Source organism: Phocoena sinus, chromosome 2 (assembly GCF_008692025.1).
Source record: "Phocoena sinus isolate mPhoSin1 chromosome 2, mPhoSin1.pri, whole genome shotgun sequence".
NCBI classification, from domain to species: domain Eukaryota; kingdom Metazoa; phylum Chordata; class Mammalia; order Artiodactyla; family Phocoenidae; genus Phocoena; species Phocoena sinus.
In genome coordinates, this window is record NC_045764.1 from 145,180,206 (window position 1) to 145,200,110 (window position 19,905).

At 45.3% G+C, this 19,905-nt stretch overlaps 1 protein-coding gene across 2 annotated transcripts in view; it reads right to left on the reverse strand.

Moving 5' to 3' along the window:
• Window positions 1-4,047: 4,047 nt before the first annotated feature.
• The window catches only part of DCAF5 (DDB1 and CUL4 associated factor 5), a 100,127-nt gene continuing 84,269 nt past the window's right edge, over window positions 4,048-19,905 (reverse strand). For both annotated transcript variants that reach the window (XM_032623679.1, XM_032623678.1), the window contains exons 8-9: window positions 15,452-15,579; window positions 4,048-9,199 (exon numbers count right to left, since the gene is read on the reverse strand). In XM_032623679.1, the coding sequence (XP_032479570.1) occupies window positions 7,427-9,199; window positions 15,452-15,579 (1,901 nt within the window). In that variant the 3' untranslated portion in view covers window positions 4,048-7,426. The remainder of the gene's footprint in view (window positions 9,200-15,451; window positions 15,580-19,905) is intronic.

Below are 19,905 nucleotides of genomic sequence, written 5' to 3' on the forward strand. Positions count from 1 at the left end.
TGGATCCCAAATTAGGGGAGAAGAGAAAGGAGGTCAGCAGGTCAGATGTAGCTGCTGACTGGACTCAACTGACCTCACGAGGGAGACACAGAGCACCCCGACTCAGTAGGAGCCCAAGCCTAGGACATCTTCTCTGGTCTCTCGGCAGAAAGACAAGCTGGGGAAGTTGTAGGATTTGGACACTGGCCTGAAGAGAAGGACAAATTTGCCTTTGTGTCAACTCTTGCCCCCATGGTCAGCCAGATCGGAATGAGGCAGAGTCTCTGCCAGCTCTTCCACCTACTGGGGCTGCCCAGCCTTCCCCAGTAAGGCTAAACTAGGTAGCACCTGCCCATGGAATTCCAACCTAGGCAGGTGCTTGAGGAACAAAGTGCTGGAATTTCCTTTGAGCAGGGAAGTTTAAGTCTCAGATAAAGATGAAGGGGTCTGAACTGTAAGCTGCTTCTCAGAGCTGGTTTAGGAAAAAGATCTTACCAGGACCCAGGAGCCAAGAGGAACACAGCAATTTGAACCAGTCTTCTTTGGCCTGCAGCTGGGCAGATTCCATTTAAAATTTGTTCCTTTCTCTTCTGGTTCTTGGGTGCTTACAACTGGAAAAGTCTTCTCCCGTTGTTGAGCGCTGGTGTACCTAAAACCTAATGACCTCAGTTCCCACACTCCGGTCCCTTTGATCTTTTCTTCCAGTCTCCCAACATGTTTATTGCTCCCCTCTGAAATTCACCCAAGAGATTTGTTGACATTTCTTGGCGCTGAAACATCAAGACGGCATTCAGCAACCTAGGAGCCTCCAGAGTTGCTGAGAGGTGCAGGGACAAGTCACGTTAGTCTGAGTTTAAGGGCCCTGGTGCTGATTTTCTGGGGGTGAGGGTGGTCCAAGCTCAGCGGACCCTGGTTTCCCTTTGCACAAGGCTCTTCCCTCCTTGCGCTTCCTCCTTACAGGCCATCTTCAATCCCTTGCTACAGCTGCATATTGACATTAGAGCCCCCGCTGGAGTCACACTGGTTGAGGGTGGGAAGATCAAGGAAAGAAGGTAAGCGTCCCCTCCAACCAAAGAACCACATCTAGAAATAGCAAGATGTGAGGAAAGCACCAGCCTCAGAGGCCAGGCCAAGCCACTCTCCATCTCAAAAACGAGGGCACTGGACGGGATGATACAGCTAAGCACCCCTACCTCCTTCAGGACCACTCTTCCCTACCCTTGTTCCAGCTTCTCTTCTGGCAGATGTGTTTTATTTGAAAAGCTTTCCCCCCCACAAGTATAATTCCACTGCCTCTTTTCCACCAGCAATTCAAACCCCTCCTCTCTCATATTCCTCTGTCTGCCCTCTCCAAGGCCGCACATGTGCTCTTAAATCTCTATTCCAGATCTGTCCTGAGGGTTTAGCGGGCCGGGACTGAACTCTTGACCCTTTTTCCCCTTGGCCTAGTCAGACTTCTGTTGGCTTTTTTACGGTTTAGCTTCTTCTTGAATCAGATGTTACAGAATATTTAACACACATACACATGCAAAACGGTCCTGCATGGAAAACTCCGGTCAAAACTTTTCTCGGGCACAAACACAGAACATTTCCATGGCTTGCCACTTTTCTGATTCTCTAGGGCTGGCCCAGTGCCAGATCGGGGAATTTTAACTCTGAAGGCCAGAGAGAAGTTTGCTGTCCCAGCTCCTGAGGTCTGGGTCATCTCCAGTACTACCATATTAAGACTGCAGTTTAATGAAATCTGCTAGTTCTCCCCCATCCCCTGAAGACTTGCTGTAGTAAGCAAGGATCTGTGGGCCCTGTCAGCCAAGGCTGGCTTTTTTTTTGAAGCTCTCAGACAGAGCCTTTAGACAGTTGGCTTCCCAAGTTGGAGGCAATGTCTAAGTCCCCAAACTCAGCTCCAGTCAGGTCTACTATAATGGGGATAATTTACTCTTTCCTGTGGTTTCAGAGTAAGGTTTGCTAATAACAGTAAGTTCTTTCTCTGTTTCTATATTCCTTGGCAGACCCCATTGAAAAAAGCCTTCTTTGTGGTGTGCACGTTGCTTTCAACAAGCACTGAGAGCAGAATAGAGAGGATATGCTAATGACAGCAAGCACTTTACTTCAGTGTTTTCCATACATCAGGCTCTGTTCTAAGCCACACACACACACACACACACACACGTGTGCCCACATGTTTAACACTCTAACAATGTGCTGAGACAGGTATTCTTCCCCCCATTTCACAAATGAGGAGCTTGAGGCTCCGAGCAGTTGTACACTTGCCAAAGATCTTGGCTCACAGACTGGTTCTGGTGGGCACTATAGGGATGGCTCAGGTATGAGAACTCATTGGAACAGGACGTAGACAGGCCATGAGATGGAAAGAATGAGATTTTAGACTTAAGAGGGACCTCCATTTCACAGTTCCAAAGAGTCTGAGTGATTTGCCCAAGGTTCATGAAGCTACTCCACTGAAGAAATCAGTACAGAATCCACTTCTTTTGCTACTTCAATGCCACTTCCATCCGACTCACAGGTCTCTCTTAAGAGGAAGAGAAAAGAACAGACATTAGCTTTAGCAATTTAAGGTGGGGTCTTGGAGAGACTAGAAATGTTAGAAAATACTGACTCTGAGACATGAAGAAAAAATAAGTTAAAAAAGTGGTAGGGGGAGGCCCCAAATAGTGTCACTAGCCATAGTGCCTAGGAATAGTCCAACAGGGAGATGTTTTCCCTTTGAAAGCCTATGCCAACTGCCAACAAACACACACTCACCTGTTTTAGGTACATGTTTAAGTGTGCTGGTGCTCAGGTCATTATATGATTGTTATTTCATGGAATTTATGCATTCCAGCAAAGGGAATTTCTCCCAAACCAATCCTGCAGTTTTATTGACTTCCATTTTAAACTTGGGATTTTACTTGGGGAGTTTTTTTTTTTTTTTGGCTGCACTGCACAGTTCTCAGGATCTTAGTTCCCCGACCAGGGATCGAACCCGGGCCCTCAGCAAGTGAAAGAGAAGAGTCCTAACCACTGGACTGCCAGGGAATTCCCTTACTTAGGGATTTTCAAGAATCTTTATGACCTAGTGTTTTAAAGGCCAATCCATCGCATGTTCAATACTAGTTCTGTGGATCTGGAAAGCAGTTTGAAGGCACCTAGCATTTCATTCCTTTTTTGCAGTCTTCCTAACCTCCTTCCCTCCAAATGTCTTCCATGCCAGCTTCCCTAGACGTTCCCAAGAACGTCTCTCATGCTTAAGGATCTGGATTGGCACCCAGATATCTTAGTGTTTTATTGCCTTTCTCCAGCCTTGGTGGAGGTACTAACAAAGCCAGACACGGGGAGTCTTGAAAGCTAGCATTCTGTACTTCAGCTGGAATATTCCATTAGCTCATGGCTTTGGGTTCCAGAAAAGAGTCACTTCCCAATTTTAGTAATACGAAATACTAGATATCTGATTTCCTTACAACGTGACTGTCTTGTAGATAAGCACTGCAGGACCCTTCTGCACAGCTCAAGTAAACTCTGTTGAGTGAACAGAACTGAGCAACTCCTCCTGTTGTCCCTGGCCACATTAGTGCTGGCCCCAGTGAAGTTTATCTTTGCCTGTCAGCCTCCATTCTGAGAAGCATCTTATCACCTTTGTACTAACAGTGAATTGCAATCAGGGTGCAGATGGCTTAGATTTTCTTCTCATATACATCTTTCTTCTGCTGCATGTGGGAAGCACTCTGTTCTTTGAAGAATTTCAAATTTACTTCCAAGCCACTTAATGTTATTTTTACTCTAGTATGAGTGCTCAAGGACAAATGAGCGCTTAGACTGAAATACCCCACCTGAGAGAAACCACACAGCTTGTCCGAAGCCCTTATCCTGCTGCTGTGGGCAAGTCTGGACTCACCGAGCCTTACCTCACCTTAGTATTTCAACGCTGGCACATCGTCTTGCTTAGGTCCTAAGGGAAGGACAGTCTTCCTTTGGAAGCATAGATTTTCCTCACAAGAGTCTTGCTTGGCAAGAATTTTTCAGTTAACTGAAGGAGGCAGCTTTACAGACAGGATATATATATAAGGTGGGTTTTTTTTTCTGTTAAGAAAAAAAGTTTGCAATGCATGTCTGGGACAGGACAGGAAAAGCAACTTGATATTTGGAAACATGAGAAAACATAATTCTTTGGAGGCTGTTTGTAATGTCATTTCACTGCATCATTCCCTCAGTTCCAGCTAATAAGAGTCAATTCCAGGATTTCACTATCCTGAGTCCGTCTAAGTCTGGTGAAGGAGACCAGTTAGGTACCTCCTCCTACCCCAAATGTTGTTGCCCCAATGTAACCTTTGTCCCAACACCTAGAAGTGACAATGATCATTGGCATAGATGTAGTGCACCACAGTTTTTCTTCTAGTCTTCAGTGTGGCTCTGAATCAAGTTTTCAATTAGGCAAGAATTAAAACAGGAAAGAAATGAAGGAGGAGGGGTGTCTAAGCAACCAAGTCTTCCCTGGAAGAGAAGAGGAAGCCATTAGAAGTGAATAATAGGTTTATTTGCATATACACAAAGGAAGAGCTAGCGTTGCCGGGAGAGAGGCGGGGCTTGTGAGGAGGTAAGGCTTCAGCAGAGGAAGGCACCTTGACAAACAAGGGACTCCGGGCTTAGTAAATCAAGCGCAGTTGCAACCTTCTTTTGCCCCAAGCCCACTACTCATTTAACTCATTTACCTGTTGTCCTAGAGACATGGGAATCATTTACAAAACCAGGTGGAAAATAAAGTGGAGGGAAGGTTTTATAAATCTGGACCAGCCACTTAAAATTTTATGTACAGGATGCAGGAAAAAAACCGTAAGAGGCACTTTTGAATAGCTCATAACCTAATCAGTGCCATCTGCCCTGTTAGTAAAAATACCTATCATGGAAGAATCTGAGGATTAAATGTGCCTCCAAAGTTGGCGTCTCAAGTTTAGGCGAAGGGACCCTGGAAGTGGTAGTTCCTGCCAAGTTTAGGCGAAGGGACCCTGAAAGTGGTAGTGGCAGGAACTACCACTTCTGATATCTCCATGATCAGAAAGGAGATTTCTGGAAATGAGAGTGGAATGGCTACAGAGACAAGCATTCCTCAGCCTGCTTCTGTGGGTATGCTGCGGGGCCTATCTCTTGGCAAGCTGAACCTGGGATGTCTCCCAAGGATCGAAGCCATCCTTGCTAAAAATGTCTTTCTTGGACACTAAAGCTGAACCAGAATGAACTTTGACTTCTCTTTTGAGTACCCAAATGAGATAACGGCTCTTAACATGAAAAGACCAAGTTCTGCATTTGGGAACAGTAACTACCAAGTGGCTAGTTCCCAGCGGAACTTTACTTCTTCTCCAGAAAGATATGCGGATTGTCCTCAGAGAAGTCAGAAGTGGCTAGCTACGGACTAGATTAAATAATATAAAACAAAAAGATTGGGAAGGGGAATGCTGACTAGGAAGGGGAAGAGAAACACACACTGAGTGATTGTATCTTTTTTTTTTTTTTTGTATATAAAGGATTAAAAAATTCCAATTTAATAAATTTTGGAAAAGCAAATGTAAAATGACTTGGGCTTATAAAACCAGAATTTACAATTATCTGTGAATAGTCAAAGACAAATCATAGAACCGTTTTGATTACAGATTAAAGTAATTCTAATGGTTACAGAATCACTTTCCCACTCCCCGGTGAGATTACAGTTGTTAACTTGTAAGCATCCCCACTGCTACTCACACTCCTTGGTCTCCTTCTCCTAAGCCAATGTTGTTACACCCAAGTCACATCACACACACCAGGCACGTCTTGCTTTTAACAAAGCTTAGCAAGGTGATATCTCCTTTTGGCTTAGATCAACAACCTTCCTTTATAAATAACCCCCCTTCCCCCAGTGACTAAATTCACCCAAGTCATCATCCTCCACAGGCTGTCTCCCCTTGGTCCCAGTTCCAGTAGGACAGGTCCTTCCCTAAAAAGAACGCTGGATCAGTGAGGCCACACCAGTCACATGCTAGGTCCTCTCTAAGCCAGTGCCGCTGGTCTCCTAATTGTCTAGCACCTTCGTGCTCAAGAAAGTTGTAGTGTTCTCTCTCTCCCTCATTTCTTCCCAGTATTCTCCTGCCTTTTCATGACATCCACGCCAACAAGGTATCTGTCATCCTAGGTCTTCCCGTCTTGTACAGGCCTTCATTAATAACCAAGTGAGTATGACCACCACTGCAATGCTGAAAAGCTCCTGGTCTTTTCCTCTCTCAATCTTTACCTACCTTAATGAAACAGAGCCACTGACTCCTCTCTCCATACTCTCTGCCTCCTAACAGACCTACTCAATAAGAATCTGTTACTTCGAGATGCCTCCTGCTCTGCAAGATCCAGTCAGAACACCACAGTCTCTGTGGACAGCGGCAAGCCTGAGGGAAGATGCCAGTTCCACCAATTCTGACCATTTTGGGTTGAACTAAATGAAGGCAGTACCATACTCTGCTCTTTCCTATACTTCTTCATTAACGCACCTGTAACATTCACTTTAGTAGTCTGAGCACAAATCTCTTGAGAGCTGTCTTTCCCCTTCTTTCAATATGCCTAGATGCCACCACAGGAGTCAGGAAGAGCCTGCTGGCTTTCTGAGTGCCTCATAGGAACTAGCACCTAACTTGTTAAAGTGTTACCCACAACTAGTTATATTTTATGGCCTCCCTACAGTATGGTATTGCGCCATCGCTCAATTTGCAACCAGTGAAATTTATCAGGGGTCTATCTACGTTCTCTCAAATCTGATCTTAAGTGCTAACCTCTCATTAGCATTAAAACCCTCCACTTTTAGTACATCTACATTAAATGATCAATGAAGAAGTGCTACTGAGAAAACATGGAAGATTTCTTTAAGAAAGGAACCATGCTTTCCTTTCCAGCACAGCCAGTGGGCTGAAGGCCTATTTCCATTCTCGTCTCCATTCTTTCCGCATAAATCCACTACTCACTGGCAACACAACCTGATTTAGCAGGCACTCATTATTAAGACCAGAACACCTATGGCATGTAAATGGGGTGAGATGGCAGAAAATACAGATCCATAGATCCTTTCTGATGGAGAAAAGAAAGAAAAGTCTGAGACAATGAGCTCACACATGCCAGCGCACACACACAAGAACAAGTCAAACATCTCAACGAGGATCTACTTTAACAGAATGTGCACAGGTACACTGTGCTCAAGTCTTACTAGAAAGGAGTCACTTGGATTTGTTTCCCTTTCTTAACACAGCACAGCCAGTGGCCAGCTAAACATCAGACCCATTGTTGAATAGAAGGGAGCAGCATCAGACACAAAGCTTCAGGCCCTGGTTTTATGTGCCTTTAATACTATTTCTCCTTTCCTCTGTGTTCACTAAACAGGATTTAAAAATTTTTATAAAGCTACTTTTCATAGCTTTTTGTTTTCCCTTTGTATTTATCATGTTTTTAATTTCTTCTCTGAGGAGGAATTCTCCGAATCTGTGTCTTCCAATTCGATTCGGTGCCTTTTGAGGCCACTATGGCCATGAACAGCCCTGCTGCTGTCTGTGTCTGGGGGGTCAGTGGGGTCCTCTCTCGTTCCAGCACTGGGGGTCTCACAGGCCATTTCAGACCCACAACAATCTTTGTGTAGGAGCATCGCTGTCAGGGACAAGTTATCATGATCAGTGTCCGAACGTCCTGGGGACGAGCAGGCCACCGCCTCCAGCTCCCCAAAGCTCTGCCCATTGCTGTGGGGATGAGGGGGCCGGGGGTGTAAGCGCCCATTGTTGTGGTTGGCACAGATGGTTTCGAGGCTCCTCTCCTCACTGTCATCAGACTGGGTCCTCAGACAGTTGCCAGACCCGCTGCTGAGAGCAGAGCCAGATGCCTTGGGGACAGGAGGGGAGGGTGGCTCCTCAGCCCGGCTGCTCAGGGCCTTGCTCAGGGCCTTTCCATTGAGCTTCTTGGTCTCAAAAGAGTGTTCTACAGCGCCACCAGTGTTACTCGTGTCCTGAGAGGTGTCCTCTGGTGCCTCAGCCCAAGGGTGACCGCTGGGCTCATGGCCTGGGCCATTGCTGGGATTTATGGCAGAAGTCCCTTCTTTAAAAGCGTCCTTGCTGTGGCCTGCGGGGGGCAGGTCCTGGCTCCTCTGGGCCATGGTCGTGTTTAGACAGGCTTCCTTACTGGAAGAAGGGGCTGGGTTGTCTTTGTGGCTGGTTCCTGCTCTCCCTTCATCTGCCTCCCCAGACACAAGCGAGCTCTCTCCCTCTTTGTTATTTGAGTAGGAGATATAGGAGTAGCGGAGCCACTTGTAAGCTTTATAAATCTTGCGCTCAACTGACTCTATGTCGGAAGTTGGCGATGCTCGGCTTGGCTGAATCTCCAGAGTGGACGTGCTCCGCTCAGGAGAGGAGGTGGGGGAAGAAGAGAGGTCATCTACTTTGATCTGGGGGTAATCATAGTTGTCTTCTCCAATGCAGGTGTCAGTGGGCTTGGTCGGGGCACCAGGCCTCTCCTCTCGAGGCATCTTCTGCCGGCGCCGCATGGCGTTCCGCTGCCGGGTGGACGCTCGCCGTTCATTCAGCTCCTCCTCATCCTCGGAGCTGCTGGGGCTGCCGGAGCTGCTGGACTCGTCTTCAGGGCTGGGAGACCGTGGCCGGGGGAAGAGATCTGTGTCCAGTTCAACCTCACAGGCATTCTCTTCTGAATCGGACTCGTTGGAAAGAGCCAGGAGGCGTTTGTCCTGGTAGCGCCGCAGGGCAGACAGGCGCTGCTGGCGAGTGGTGGCATCCTCGCATGTGGGCGGTGGCGGAGTTGAAGCCACCACATTTGTGGCAGTGACCCGCAGGGGCCCCAGGTGGAAGGCGCTGTCAGCAGACTCATCCACTGTGGGCGGAGGGGAGCGGGGCAGCGAGGCCGAGGACTCGGAGTCGGTGTAGCCCGAACGCTCACTGACCCCTGCGTGCAGCTGGAGGATGGTGCTTTCGCTGAGGTCGCTGTCTGAGTCGGAGCTCCAGCCCTCGATCTCGCGACGCACTAGGGAGTCAAAGAAGGCCATCATCCGGGGGTCTTCCTGCACAGACTGGTTGGCGTAGTCGTGGGACAGGCCACTCCCACTGTTCAGGACAAGGCTGATGTACTCTTCGTGGGTATAGAGACAGCGAGAATCATCCTCAATCCGACCATCCAGATCTCCGGTACATCCTGGCTGCTTGTATGGGCTCCAGATCTGCACAGAAGGCGAAAACAAAACCAATGAGGGCTGATTAGAATGTATTCTAAAGCTGTCGGCCATAAAGAACACTAAGGCAGATCTTCCCCAGACCCTCCCCGTCACTGAGCCAGGACTTGGTAACCAACTCTAAAAATATAATCCAGACTGGATTACGTGGGCCACATATGAAAATGGAAGCTTCCAGATTCAAATGTGGGACAAAGCACGGTCTAGGACACAGCATTAGCCTAGTTTCAGGAGACCCAAGTCCTGTCTCTAGGCCCAGGATAAACACACACCCTGTCTGCCACTACCCCTCTTCCCTTTAGCCTCTATTAGTAGCTTGGAAACTACAATAACCCCCTTCATAATCTCAGAGCACAGAGGATGACTTGAAGATGGGCCAATGTGTTCAAAGGTCTCAGAAGACTGGAGAGGTACCACTTTTCCAAAGTGAAAAGAGACCCAGCAGTCAGTCCTCTGCGACAGTTAATATTTCAGCCTATAACTCTACTTCTCCCCAACTGCAACATTTCTATTTTAAACTAATGGGAATTGCTTACTGGAGCTTGATAAGAATAGCCAGCTGCCTACACTGCAGTTCCCTCTTGGACGTGCAGGCATCAATTACCCAGGAATCTGGGTTCTCTTAACCAGGGAGCTGCTGGCTTGCTCCCCAACTCTTCTGTTAGCTGCAGGAATAGGTAGGACACACCTTCCAAGACCACAGACCCATCCCTTAATACCCTTCCACTCCATGGTCAGAGACATGGGCGCATAGCCAAAAGGTGGCAGAACTAGGATTCAAACTAAGGTCTGTCTGAATGTAAAAGCCCAACTTTACAAGTTGAATAAGTTATGCAAAAACGATATCCAAGGTAATTAAGCTGTCACTGCAAATGAGAACGATGAGCTTCACCTGACTGCCAGACTGGTCCAGAGCAGCACAGAGAAGCTCAGTTACATCAGCTGGTAGTCATGGCAACTCAGATGCAATTCCAGATGATTTTCTTGCCTTGACAGGCTGGTGTCTATATTTAGATAGCACCCAACCCAGAAAACAGTGGCTCCTCATCCCCTATCCTCTATCAAGACAATGGCTTTGTTTCGGCAAAGCTGTCCAAGGACAAATTTGCCTTCTTGTAAGCACTGTTCCTGAGGCCCTTTCCTTCCGTGATTTACTTTGATCTCCTGGGAGACAGTGTTTCTTTGGAGGATCCCCAGTTCAAGAGGGGCTGAAGAAATCTTCTAGGCTAAGTGTCTTCACCAGTTCCCAACTCAGATTCATTCCTCCTTCAACTTTGTTCCCTGCCCACAACTCCTCAGGTGTTCTCCCATCTCCAGCTTCATAAACTTACCCAGGGGAGTTTTAAGGCAGTGGTTCTCAAACTTTGGCATGCACGTGAATTACCTGAAGAATAATTAAAATGCTGACTCCTGGGACATGCCTGGTGGCGCAGTAGTTAAGAATCTGCCTGCCAATGCAGGGGACATGGGTTTGATCCCTGGTCTGGGAATATGCCACCATGGAGCAACTAAGCCCGTGTGCCACAAGTACTGAGCCTGTGCTCTAGAGCCTGCGATCCACAACTACTGAAGCCCGCGCGCCTAGAGCCCGTGCTCCACAACAAAGAGAAGCCACCGCAACGAGAAGCCCGAGCGCTACAACGAACAGTAGCACTTGCTCGCCGCAACTAGAGGAAGCCTACACGCAGCAATGAAGACCCAATGCAGCCAAAAATAAATAAATAAATAAATAAATAAAGGTGTTTTATCTTAAAAAAAAAAAGCTGACTCCTGAGCCCCACCCTTAGAGATTCTGATTCAGTAAGTCATGGATAGGTTACCAGGGCTCTGCACTTTTACTTAGTACTCAAGGGGTAAATGGGGGGACCAACTTTTAAGAAACACTGGAATACAGTTAGCATAAAATAAGTAGCAGAAAATAAAGGCTTAGCCTGAAGCAATTCTCAAATTCTTTGTGAGACTCAATTTTCGGGAAACATTTAGACCCGGCCTTCAGCAATGGCCCAAGCTGTAAATGACTATCTCTGCCAACAGGTGTCTCTGGGAATAAAAGTTTGGTGGCTTAGAAAAAAACTGAGGGGGGGACTTCCCTGGTGGTCCAGTAGCTAAAACTCCACGCTCCCAATGCAGGGGGCCCGGGTTTGATCCCTGGTCAGGGACCTAGATCCCACATGCTGCAACTAAGAGTTCACATGCCACAACTAAAGACCCCGCATGTGGGAACAAAGATCCCGCCTGCTGCAACTAAGACTCAGCACAGCCAATTAATTAATTAATTAATTAATTAATTAAAAAAGAGAGAGACTGAGGGGTCCAATAGGCAAAGCCTTTAGGGTGTTTTGGGGTCTTAGTCTATATTCTGGGCTAAAGTTCTCACGCCCCCAGTTTAAAAATGGAAAATGTTACTAACCATGTTGCATAATATGAAATCTATATGTACTTCCCAGAAACTCAGAATTTAACAGAATCACAAAATGTTAATGGTGAGATTCTTGCTGGCCCAACTATCCAACAAGCCTAGATTTTAATCTACTACCCAGCCTCCTATATCTTCACTTCAGGAATGAAAATCAAAATACTGAAAGTTGGCATTTATATGCGCTCTGGAATGTATTAAGCTGAGGTAGACTTTCATTCCTGAAGCTTGGAGTAATGGAACAAAACAACGCTGGATCAGGAGGCAAGAGTCTTGAATGTGGGTTCCCACACAGCTCTACTTCGCTGGTGACCGTGGGTGAAGCTCAGCTTCCTTATCTAAACAGTGAAATTAGATGGGTCTCATGCAATCCTAAGATTCAGAGCAAAACAAAACCCCTGTCCCAGACGGCGAGTCTTCAGTCCTCAAGGGACTTGCCACACAGCGCTGTGGGAACTAGGAGAACAGGTAGGAACCCGAGCCTCAACACTTCACGTGGCCCAGAGCAAATGACTTCATCCTTGAAACCTCTTTCTCAGCTGTAGAAATGAGAATGATAAAATGATATAACGTATACCAAAGCACCAATAACTGTGGTGCTTCCTCCTCCGCTTGGCAACTGAATACCTCAACTAGAAGGTCTGAGACTCATCCTCAAAGAGACTTTTGAACAGCAGAAGCATTGACCATCCCGATTATGTTAGTCCTTCCTCATCCCTAAAATATCAATTTCAAACATTTGTGAAATTGTTTGTTATTTTTCTTACACTGAAAGTCAACAACTCAGAAGTGAAGCAATGAAAACACCACTTCCTGTTGCATGTTAAGTGTGGCTAGATGTTTCTCTTCATGGGGGGGCAAAGTAGGAGGGATGAGAAAAGTAGGAGGGATGAGCAGCTTTCTCTTCAAGCCCAGTGAAAAGTTTAGCACAAGAGGCTGCTGAGGAAAAGGATGCAGTTCAATTCTTATTCAAAGCATCATCGAAATGGAAAGCAATTTAAGTAACAAGTGTTCTGATCTACACAGGTGACCATGACATGCTTGATGTAGCATCTCTAAGCCCTCTTCTCTCTTTGTGCTATCACACTAAATTTAGACATTTGCCCACCTACCAAGAAAAACTACACAGATAGAGACTTAAGCTGTTATTCAGGGATGCTCCACACTCTCTAATCCGGATTCCAAGACTTCCTGGGCCCACCTCTGGCCTACCATCCCTGCCTTACATCTTAGCCCTCCCTTTCTGTGCTCTTTACTTTGGCCAAATGATCATTTTCTAAACTGGTCCTACACTTTGCTGCTTCTGAGCATTTATTCATGAACACACCGCCTGGAATGCAGTAGGTGATCAATAAATATTTATTGATTCAGTGAAATAATTAAATGTCCATTCTCTCTCCTTAGAATGGTCCTCCCATCTTACTCCTTTCTTTTCTTTTGCAGGCTTTTTCCTTCAAAATCTAGTTCAAGTATTACCTACACTGAGATTACCCCAGATGGGGAAAAAAATTTCCCCCTCCCCACACAGCACTGTTTCTATCTCTTATGTACTTATTGCATTTTTCATTACCTTTATTTCTTGTCTCTCCTACTGGGTCACCAATTCCCATGGGGACCTGCATTACCTTTCTTTCTTTGTGTTCCTCACAGGGCCTAGCACAAATTGCACACAGTAGGTATGGTTCACAAATACAGGGCGAGTAAATGAATATTGGTCTTTGAGGAAAAAAATGCCAGCATTTGCTCCATCTTGCTATCTCTTATACAAAATGAACCCCCTTTTTTGCTAAGTGTGGGCATTCAAGGGGATAGAAGACCTGTTATGGGTGAGAAGAGGCTGGCCCTGACAATAGGGACTCTTCTCCTCCAGGCCAGAAAGGCATCAGTAAAGGACAAGTCAGGGGGAAGGTGGAGTGAGTAGAGAGAGAGGTGGAGAGAGAAAAGCAGGCTGGACTAGAATATGGTGGAATGATGCTCTTTGAGCCATTGATCCTCTCAGAAACAGCAAACAAGAAAGTGACTTTTATTAAAATAGTCAGAAATTGTCAGGCACAGGTAACTTACAAGGCACTCTTAGGTGTCAAGTCACTGTTAGCGCCCTCACTTGACAGATGGGAGACAGACTCGAAGGGCTGCCCAAGGGTACTAACTGTACTGACTTAAGGTTTTAAATGGCTAAACATGCCTACTGGTGAGGCAATGTTCAGACCTCACTGGAACCTGAAAGCAGTGAGCTCCATAGTTTAGTCTGAATATTTTCACAGAGAAAATATTTTCTTCTCCTTCTTCTCTGAGAACTTGGCTAGTTTCCAACCTATGACCTTTCGGGTAAGGACTCCGGTTGATTAAACAATAATCGGGGAGACTTAGCACAGAAGCATCCCAGAGTGTACAGCCAAGCAGGAATCTCTGTTCTAAAGGAGATGCTCAAGCAGAGCTCCCTGAAAGAATGATGTCAATGGGCCTAGAGAGGACATGCTACTGTGCCAACCCATGAGTCACAGGCTGAAGGAGAAGGGAAAACAATGCAAGGGACAGGGGCAATTCAATGACTGCCCAAGTGAAGGACTACTGAGATGATCAAACCCAGCAGGGGCATCAGGCTGCCTGCTGTCTTCCCGCTAGCATGGTAAATGTGGCAGTATACTAGGAAGAACAAAGAACAGGGCTCTATGCTAGCCTTACCACTAATTAGCTGTATAATTAACCCCAGACAGTAAATTTACAATTTAAACCTCATCGTCTACAAAAGGAAAAGTCAGTAAAAATGATCTAGAAGTCCTGTTCTAGCCCTGTTTATTTATGGGTAAATAAATGTATGCAATCTTGAAAGTCAGCCCTGATCCACAGGACCAATAAAATCTAAATAAAGGAAGTTGGAATAAGGACAAATAAAAATATTGACCCATACTCCAACATTACATTTTTGATAGCTTCCTCTGCCTCAGATACAAGTTGTATAGTTTTTTGGGTTTTTTTAAAGAATGAAAGAAAATGAAAACTATCAATTTGTTACAAATCAATTTTTACTTTTCCCCTGAAACTCCCCTCAGGTTTTCAATGTCATTTTGGGGAAAAAAAAGAGGAGTTTTATGTTTTGCTGGGGAGGGGGGATATCATCTATCCTTATTTAATAGTCAAGTTATTACAGGGTCCTCAAGAATTTGTCATTTGCCCTGAACCCTCATTTTCTGAGATGTGGAAAAGGGTTACTAGCAACTGGAATGTGAGTGATGGGCAGCGGGCCATCCTTCCGTGGATGCAGGCCAGGCTGGGTCTCTCAGTTGCAAGCTCTAACAATATTCCTTGGCAGGGTTAAGTTCATTCAGTCAATGTGCAGCTGATGCAAGTGTTTAGCCTCAATCACAACCACACGCAGTGGCTGATATGCATGTGGTTGTGATATTTTGATATGTCCTGAGACAAGTGAGCTATGGTTCCGGTAGTCACTTAGTTATGAGGACGGCAATTAAGGAAAAGTGCACACAGAGTAACTTTGGGGATGATAGCTTCTTTACCTCCAGATGGGGTTTGGAAAGCAGAATTCATCAGACTCCAGATCAGAGACCATGGAAATGTAGTGGCATACAGGTAGTATCTAGTTTTAAAACCTAGTGATTATTTTTTAAAATGGCCCTGAAAGGAGGGTTTTAAAACCACCCTCTTTAACATCAAGTTTTCCATATTTTATAATATGTCAAAACAATTGAGAATTCTGATAGACCTTCGGTATGTTTAGCTATGAGGTCCTACATACATTCAGTTTTTTCCACTTACGAATTGCAATAATTTCTCTAAAAGGACAAGAGGGTAAGGTGCCTCACCTTGATGATCTTTTCTACACCAGAAGAGCAGATCATGTAGGTGTGGGGGTTAAATCGGACCTGGTTCACAATAGACCGATGCCCTTTCAGCACCATGAAGGCTCCGTTGACCACCCTACCAATGCCACCTGGGAAGACAGAAGGAAACAAAAATCAAATGACGAAACAGATGGCAGTAAACAGGTTCCAGTAATGGCAAACAAACAGCTCTGAACCAGAGCCGAGATATTTTATTAACTATACCACCAGCAGAATGCTTAATCTTACAGATAAAGATGCTATGGAAAGAAGGAAGATGAAATATCTCTCGGCATATGTGCTCTTACCAAGAGCCTTTATTTAGTCTTTAAGCATTGCCCACGCCCACCCACTGCAATTCCATTGTCAATGAAGCCACAGCCACTTAAAACATTTCTCAAGGTTTTGATCCCCAAGATAGAATCCAAGTGTTACCTTAAAAAAGGCCAGTCATAAGCAAAATGAGACTGAACTGCTTGAGAACAGGTGGCAGCTGAGCCAGGGACATGCAGAACCAAAAGCATGTAATTACTTAAACGTGCAAAAAAATCTCTGATCCAGTTGCCCTCATTTTCTATAATGAAAACAGCAAACAAACAAAAACCTCTGGGAAAATAATAGAGAAAATCCCTTCTTCACTCTGATGGCAGGGAGAACTAAGGATAAAGAAAGGAGATATGGGTCACTTTCATAATAAGCAGAGCCCAGGTATTGAGAATTAGAGAGTGTGGGCCTTAAATACACCATGTATGGAGGCCATTGATAGAAAAGCTGTATCTTAAGGACCATCCTGTAGGCTTTCTTCTTCAATGATGGCGAAAAGTACCAGAGGCCTAGAACTTATAGACGAAAATGTCATCATTTATGAACTCGGGACAATCTCAAAGGTTCAACTTCACTGGTAAGGGCATCACATTCACACAGAACAAATGCACCCAAGTTCTGAATAAGGTCGCTTCTGAGCAGCCATCAACAGCTCAGTACACACCAACTGGCAAAATGTGATGCATACAGACACAAACAAATGAGTGTTCATTTATTTAAGCAATGAGTGCCTTCTTAGACCCTACCAGGAGCATGGCACCACTAGGGCACAAAGTACCATCACGCACTATCTCAGCTCCACACGCCTCCATCCCAGTCCCAACTCCACCTTGTTTAAACATTTATTCCAAACGTTTCTCATCTCAGTATCTGGAGGGAAAACGGCCAGAACAACATCCCTTTTCCAGAAATAATCTGGTTCTGCAGAAGGTGTCTTCTGCTTTTGGCCTCCTGACAATTCCTCCTTCACCTCTTCTGCCTCATGAAAGATATCCCTCTTTATTGACGTGTACATATCTTTTTTTTTATGACAGCAAGAGGTTTCAGACTGTACTGATTTGCTCCTTGGTGGTGCCAACTTGGCTAGCACCAGGTGCTTACTCTACTTTGCGAGTGACAAAAATACCCTTTGCCTAAATTTTCCCCCATGTTTGACATTATTAATATTTGAATTATTCAGGATGGATAATGTATTTAGAGCCATTCATATTTCAGCCCAACATCATCATGTTTGTTAATAAACTATAAAGGAGAAGAAAAGTAACTAGGACATAGGTGTGTTTTTGTGGAGACAAAGGATCAGGAAAGGTTTAAGCACCAAAGGTAGGCTGCCTTGATGGGAACCCCTAGGCAGCCTGAGTGCACTAGGTTCCTAGGGTGGAGTGGGAGGAGGGGAAGGTAACCTGAGCCTAGTCAAAGTACAAAGAAACTTGAGAGAATTAAGGAAAAGGGATCCATGGGAATCTAAAACAGTTGTCTCAATACAGTGATCTCACCACCCCAAGGAGTTCCTTTGGGTGAGTTTCTTTTCTACATATGGTTGATTCAACAAGTAGCAGTCCTGCTCATGGATCTCTTCTCAATTCTATGTTTCCAACATCCTACTCCTATTCATACCCACACTGGGGTGGTCACTAGCAAAGAAACTTACGGTTGAACCTAGTACCAATCTCTTGTTTAATCCTTCTGCCTCTAAGAAAAAGAATTTAAGTGACTCAGAGAGTTTCAGTGACTTCTTCCAAGTAGCTAGTAAATGGCAGAGCCAGTATTTGAACCAGAGTCTGTTTGGTTATAATGCCTAATATCGTTCCCTCTGTAACAGTGGCATTTAAGAGATGAAAAGGTTTGAACAGGGGTGGAGTCAAAAGGTTATAACTGATTTCTAAATCCTTCTGGCAGTCATTGTACAAGTTGATTTTCTTTTTAAGTCCTAAATTTAAAAGAGGGGAAGAAGATTCTATCCAATGGTATTGTGATTGCAAGCTCTACAGTATCAGCACAGGACATTTCATCACATTGCCAACACTGAATAGTCTATGAGAGCAGAACTGGATCTCTTGCACACCCAGAACCTGGGGTGCAATGCCTGAACTAAAGCAGGAACTTAGTAAAACTAAAGCAGGTATCCATTGTTAAATGGATAGTGTTTCAGGAGAGGGCAATTCTAGAATAAGTACCACCAAAGGAGGACAGTTAGAAGGTCTCATGTCTTAAAGAATCAGCTACCAGAGAACTAAAGTTTATCAACTAAACCAATCTTTCTGTCAAAGATGACTTAGAATACAATTACGATAACTTTCATATCTAAGGAATAACTGAAGGGTATCAATGCTTGAAAATTCAAACCATGGAAAAACTGTTTCTAATGCTCTTTCAAGCACTGTGACTTCATCTGGTTTCTCTTCTTGGCAGCAATTTTAAAAAAAAATAAATTTATTTATTTTTGGTTGTGTTGGGTATTTGTTGTCGCACACGGGCTTCCTCTAGTTGTGGCTAGTGGGGGCTACTCTTCATTGCGGTGCGTGGGCTTCTCATTGTGGTGGCTTCTCTTGTTGCGGAGCAACAAGGCTCTAGGCACGCAGGCTCAGTAGTTGTGGTGCGCGGGCTCTAGAGTGCAGGGTCAGTAGTTGTGGCACATGGGCTTAGCTGCTCTGCGGCATGTGGGATCTTCCCAGACCAGGGCTCAAACCCGTGTCCCCTGCACTGGCAGGCGGATTCTTAACCACTGCGCCACCAGGGAAGTCCCTTGGCAACAATTTTAATAAGAGATTATTTCTCCTTCTTCCTACCCAAATGTGTACCCAGAAAATCTGAAAATGAAGAGGAAGTCAATAGAGCCAAGAGACAGAAGGTGAAAACAGGTACAGGAAGTATTGCTGCCATCTGTATAAGGTAACCCAGGCTGCGTACAGAGAATCATAGCAATGAATGGGCTTCAGAGAGGTTCTCTATAGTCCCTCTCCTGGTTTCCAGGCTTCAAGTAATTGAATACAGCTGCTACTGTACAGTTTACATACAATGATTTTTAGAGAATAGATGTTTTATCAGTTCTGGAGATTTGTATATACCAGATAAATTTCTTTAGTCTGAAATGGCTAATGTCAAGATGCCAATACCAGTACGACCTTGGGGCCTCCTCTCCTCCATTATCTAACCAGAGCCTGCTCATCAACAGGAGAATCGAGTTGGAAAAAGTTAGGTGGGGAGTATTTTTGCCAAGAACTATATAACCGGGCTTCCCTGGTGGCGCAGTGGTTGAGAGTCCGCCTGCTGATGCAGGGGACACAGGTTTGTGCCCCAGTCCGGGAAGATCCCACATGCCACAGAGTAGCTGCGCCCGTGAGCCATGGCCGCTGAGCCTGCGCGTCCAGAGCCTGTTGCTCTGCAACAGGAGAGGCCACAACAGTGAGAGGCCCGTGTACCGCAAAAAAAAAAAAAAAAAAAAAAAAAGACAGATATTGGTATAGGAAATGCTGGAAGCATGGGAAAACTTCATCTGGTAGCTCTAGACTCGAGTAGCAAACAAAAGCCTGCAGAACACACTGACAGGGCACGATGGGAAGCAAGGACATAAAGGAGTGGTACTACTTTGCAGGAAAAGAAGTAAAAAAATCAGGTAACAATGGTTATTGCCATGATGCAATGGACTTCAAATCTCTGTAATTACCTAGTCCTTCCCTAAGCAATAAGACTTGGGCTTGGTGATATTCACCAAAGAATCCAATGGTTAATTCAGTTCCCATCCTAACTCGTCTTATTTGACTTATTAGCAAGATTCAACAGAATTGCCTCCCCTTTGGCACACTTTTTTCACTGCCCTCCTAGGATCACCCTCTTTTGGTTTTCCTGCTACCTCACTGGTGACTCCTTGTTGATTTCCCTTTTTGGCTCTTCTCCCTGGCTTTTTTTTGGGGGCTACTCAGCGCAGCATGCAGGATCTTATTTCCCCGACCAGGGATCGAACCCATGTCCCCTGCAGTGGAAGTGCAGAGTCTCAACCACTGGACCACCAGGGAAGTCCCCTCCCTGCCTTCTTAACATAAGAATGCCTTAGGGCTCAGTTTTTGGTCCTCTTCTCTTAAACTACCTATACTTCACTCACTGCTGATCTC